Genomic DNA, 4,327 nt, shown 5'->3' on the forward strand with positions numbered 1-4,327 from the left:
TTCTTTGTGTTCCCTTCATCAATACAAACCCCCTTCTCTCTCTTTATTCAACAATCTCTTATCAAATAATCACCCAAATCTACATCAAAATCATCACAAATTTTTTAGAAACTCATCTTTGACAATGTTTAATCATGTTCTAATCAATTTCTTGCCTTTAAATTAAAAAAATCACTCAATACAAACACAATCAAAACCTAGGGTTATTCATTTTCAAACTTTGGGGTTTTTGAGGGTGGGTTTGATTAGTGCCCAACTGATTCATCAAAAAGATTTTGGGGCATTTCTTCTAGGCTAATTGATTCAATTGTGTCAAAGATTGGAGGTTATTTAAAGAGAAACATAAAGATTCAACCATGACAAAGATAAAAGGGAAGGCTAGTTCTTCTAAAGCACCACCAAGGGCAAAGAGACAAAAGGGGAATTCATCTAAAGGCACAATGATAGAGTAAGATACCGAGGGTACAATTGTTGTTAATAAACCGGTCATTGATCAACTTGTTGAATTCTCGGAGGTAATTTTCATTGACAATGCTCATAGAGAAGCCTTTTCATCATTGCTAAGAAAGGAGGTACTACCCAAAAAGTTTTCTTGCCATACTACTTGGTCTAAGCTTGGAATTTTTGAGTAAACACATTTGCTTTTCCTTGCAATTAGTTTTGCGACTTTTTTCAATATGCATGAGCATACCTACTGTTTGGGTCAAAATTTACATAATGACCTAATGGGGTAAGCCCACCTGATAAGTAATTAAGAAAATGGGCCATGAAGGAGGAATAAGAGAAGGGGAGTCCACGGGTGGAGGAAGGTCCGCTAAAGAGCACATGGGCCAGGGAGCGTACGAAGAAGAGCAAAACCCGCTGGAATGAAGCACCCGCGTTTTGGAAAGAGTCAAGGAGAAGTCAGGGAGATTAGGGAGAATGGAGGGAGATGGCGCATTATGGAAAGAGTTATTATGGAAGTTATATTCCTTTCCATAAACATGGTAGGATACATCTAGGGTTCTTACCCTATAAATAGCCAAGGAAGCAATCAAAGAAGGGCATTTAAGATCTCACATAATACCTCGTACTAGAAGAACTTTCATTCCGTCACAATTGTTTTCGTTCTCTCATTCAAAGATAGTGCAATATTTGGCAGGGTACCGTCCCTCCCGCGGTTGTTCCCACATTGGGTTTTCCGCGTCACCAAATCTTACGTGTCAATTTCTATTTCGTACTTTATTTCCTTATTTAATATCAAACACAAATAACCAATCAAGCATCCAAACGAGTAAGACCACATTGACCTTATACAGTTAACTTGGTAAAAATCACCTATACAGTTTGACGCCCACCGTGGGGCATTGTGGTCGTCAATCGTTGATAATCCAAATACGTAATGGATAAACAAGTGTCAGAAGCTGTGTCAGGGAGCAGTCAACCATTGTTGCCACCAAACTCTGCTCAAAACCCGACATCAACGGTGTCAACTTAGGCTCCTGGGCACAGCTCATGAATTACACTTACGGCAAAAACTTCTTTGCCCCCCAAAACCCCTGTTGCCGCAGCCCAAGCCAGATCGGATAAAAGTGCAACAAGCTCAGGCCTCACCCCACCACCCAGTCCAACACAAATCTTGCTCGCTGGCGTAGAGAACCTTCAGAGAGCCATGGAAAACATGAGAGAAGACTAGAAGAAAGCTGAAGCTGAAGCAAGGAAAAGAGACAGAGAACTCTGGGCGCAGATAGACATTCTGAAGCAGCAGTCTGTCACATCAGCAAGCAAAGAGGGTGAAGGTAGGGCTCCATTAGTAGATCTAACGCAGGGGGCATCAAGCAGCAAGAATCCGCTTCGACAGATACCAGCTGAGCTGGTGACAAGGTTGGATCTAACAGCAGTATCATCAGAGGAAAGGATAACCCCACGAGGGTTGGGATACCTCACACCAGATAGCTGGCAGCCGGCCAGCCATGTGGAAGCACGGTCAGGTAGCCTCCCCGTTGGTAATCTCATATCAACCAATCAGACAATTGGCATAGGGTTCACAGGCAGCCCGTAGCTGAACTAGCAGCAGGGAACACTCGTGACTTCGACCCCCTTAGCTACCACGACACATCAGAACCTTCAAGAGTTGGGACCAGGAAGCAGCACACTGAATCAGCAGGTAGGTGACAGGCGAGCCCCAGACTCAGGATGCATAACTAACCAGCAATATTTGGAGTTAAGGGAGATGCTAAGCACAGTCCCAAGATTGCCACCTCCACTTGAGAAGGCGGCACCTGACAGTTATGCCGACTCACCATTTGCGGACGCCATATCCGTTACAGCCATGCCAAAGGGATTCACAAATCCAAACATGCCTCTCTTTGATGGCACGACAGATCCCTTTGACCATATGAGCCAGTACAAGCAGAAGATGATGATAGTGACAGCTGTAGGGCAAGTAAAGGAGGCTTGCATGTGCAAGAGATTTGGATCCACATTGACGGGGCCAGCACTTCGATGGTTTGTAAGCCTGCCCAATAGGCCGATCTCCACATTTGCTGAATTGGTAAATGCATTCACCCAGCAGTTTGCAAGCAGCCGGAAGCTACAAAAGCATGCAAGAGACTTGTACCGAATCGTCCAGGGAGCAGGAGAAACCATTGGGGAATACAACACCAGATTAAACAACGAGAAGGTGGCAGTACGGGAGTGTGATGTTTCAACAGCAGTAGAAGCTTTCAGGAGGGGCCTTCACCATGACTCCGAGCTGTACAAGCAGCTAACTATGCACCCTTGTCATAGCTTCGAAGCAGTACAAGAAAAGGCAGCTACCGCAATCAGATTGGAGGAAGACATCCTAGCCAGAGCCAGCCTGCCTAATACACCAAGCGTATCCAGCACCTCAGCCATAGAGAAATCAGGAAGAAAGCAGTCTACTAGTAAGAAGGATGAAAGGTACAGGCCATATGGAAGGGGAGTTAATAGGATCGAAGAAAATCAGCAACTCCCTACTCTGGCAGAGTACGGATTCACTACGGGCATCGGAGGAATCCTGAAAGCACTCAGGGAGATGGGAGATGGAGTAAGGTGGCCCAAGCCACCAGTAGAAGGACAGGCATAGCGAAAAGATAGCAAGAAGAAGTGTGAGTTCCATCGTGACATTGGGCATAACATTGAAGACTACTACACACTGCGAAGGGAGATCAAGCGTCTGTATGAGCAAGGAGAACTAAGCCACCTATTACCACGTGGGGGCAAGCAGCAGGATAAGGTAGGCTCCGCGAAGCCTGCAACTCCACCCACATGCACCAAGATAATAAACGTGATAACAGGCGGCTCAAATCTAAGTGGGTTGACATACTCAGCAGCTAAAAGGCACGCCACCGAGACTAAGGGAGATATGCCAGCAAATTCCTGCAGAATTTCTCACAGTGATCTACCTGCCGTTGCCTTTGATGAAGGAGATATATGTGACGAACAGGAACATCATGATGCACTCATTATCACCCTATCAATGGCTAACTGTACAGTCAGAAAGGTACTAGTAGATACGGGCAGCTCAGTCAACCTGATCATGTTAAAAACCATAGAAAACATGGGGTTTAGTGAGAAAGATTTGCAGAAGAAAACCATCCCGTTGGTAGGATTCAGCGGGGAAATAGCCAACTCACTAGGCGAGATAGTCATCCCAACCTATGTGGAAGGGGTCAACAAACAGATCAGATACCTAGTCATAGACAGACCCTCTACCTATAATGTCATCCTGGGAAGACCGTGGCTGCACCAGATGAAGGCAGTCCCCTCAACATACCATCAATGTATAAAATTCCCCACTCCATGGGGGGTAGAGACAATACGAAGAGATCAGGAGGAAGCTAGAGGCTGCTACAAGAAAGCACTAAAGTGCACCGCCAGCCCTCTAACATAGCAATTAAAGAAGCAGCCTGTCCAGGACGAATACATTGAACCCCCAGCTGAGGAGCTAGATTAGATCAACCTGGACAAGCTGCACCCAGAGAGGACCATGCTAATTGGAGCTGGATGCACAGGAAACCTGAGGCAGCAACTAATTGAATTTCTGCAGGCTAACATGGATTGCTTTGCATGGTCACATGACGACATGATAGGAATAGACCCATCCATCATAACACATAAACTCAGTGTGGACCCAAAATATAAACCCATCCAGCAGAGGCGAAGAAAGTTTGCAGCTGAGAGGAATAAGGTGATTAATCAAGAAGTAGACAGCCTCCTGGCAGCAAAAAAGATAAGAGAAGTAAAATATCCAGAGTGGTTATCCAACGTGGGAGTGGTGCCTAAGAAGAATGGAAAATGGAGAGTATGTGTGGACTTCACTGAC

General features: G+C 45.4%; 1 protein-coding gene across 1 annotated transcript; it reads left to right on the top strand.

Annotated features, from left to right (window-relative positions):
• Positions 1 to 2,398: 2,398 nt before the first annotated feature.
• Positions 2,399 to 3,895, top strand: LOC141620059 (uncharacterized). The gene is made up of 2 exons (XM_074437028.1): positions 2,399 to 2,922; positions 3,316 to 3,895. The coding sequence occupies exons 1-2, from the start codon at positions 2,399 to 2,401 to the stop codon at positions 3,893 to 3,895; spliced, it is 1,104 nt and encodes a 367-aa protein (XP_074293129.1).
• Positions 3,896 to 4,327: the final 432 nt, after the last annotated feature.

This window comes from Silene latifolia, chromosome X (assembly GCF_048544455.1).
Source record: "Silene latifolia isolate original U9 population chromosome X, ASM4854445v1, whole genome shotgun sequence".
In the NCBI taxonomy this organism is placed as follows: domain Eukaryota; kingdom Viridiplantae; phylum Streptophyta; class Magnoliopsida; order Caryophyllales; family Caryophyllaceae; genus Silene; species Silene latifolia.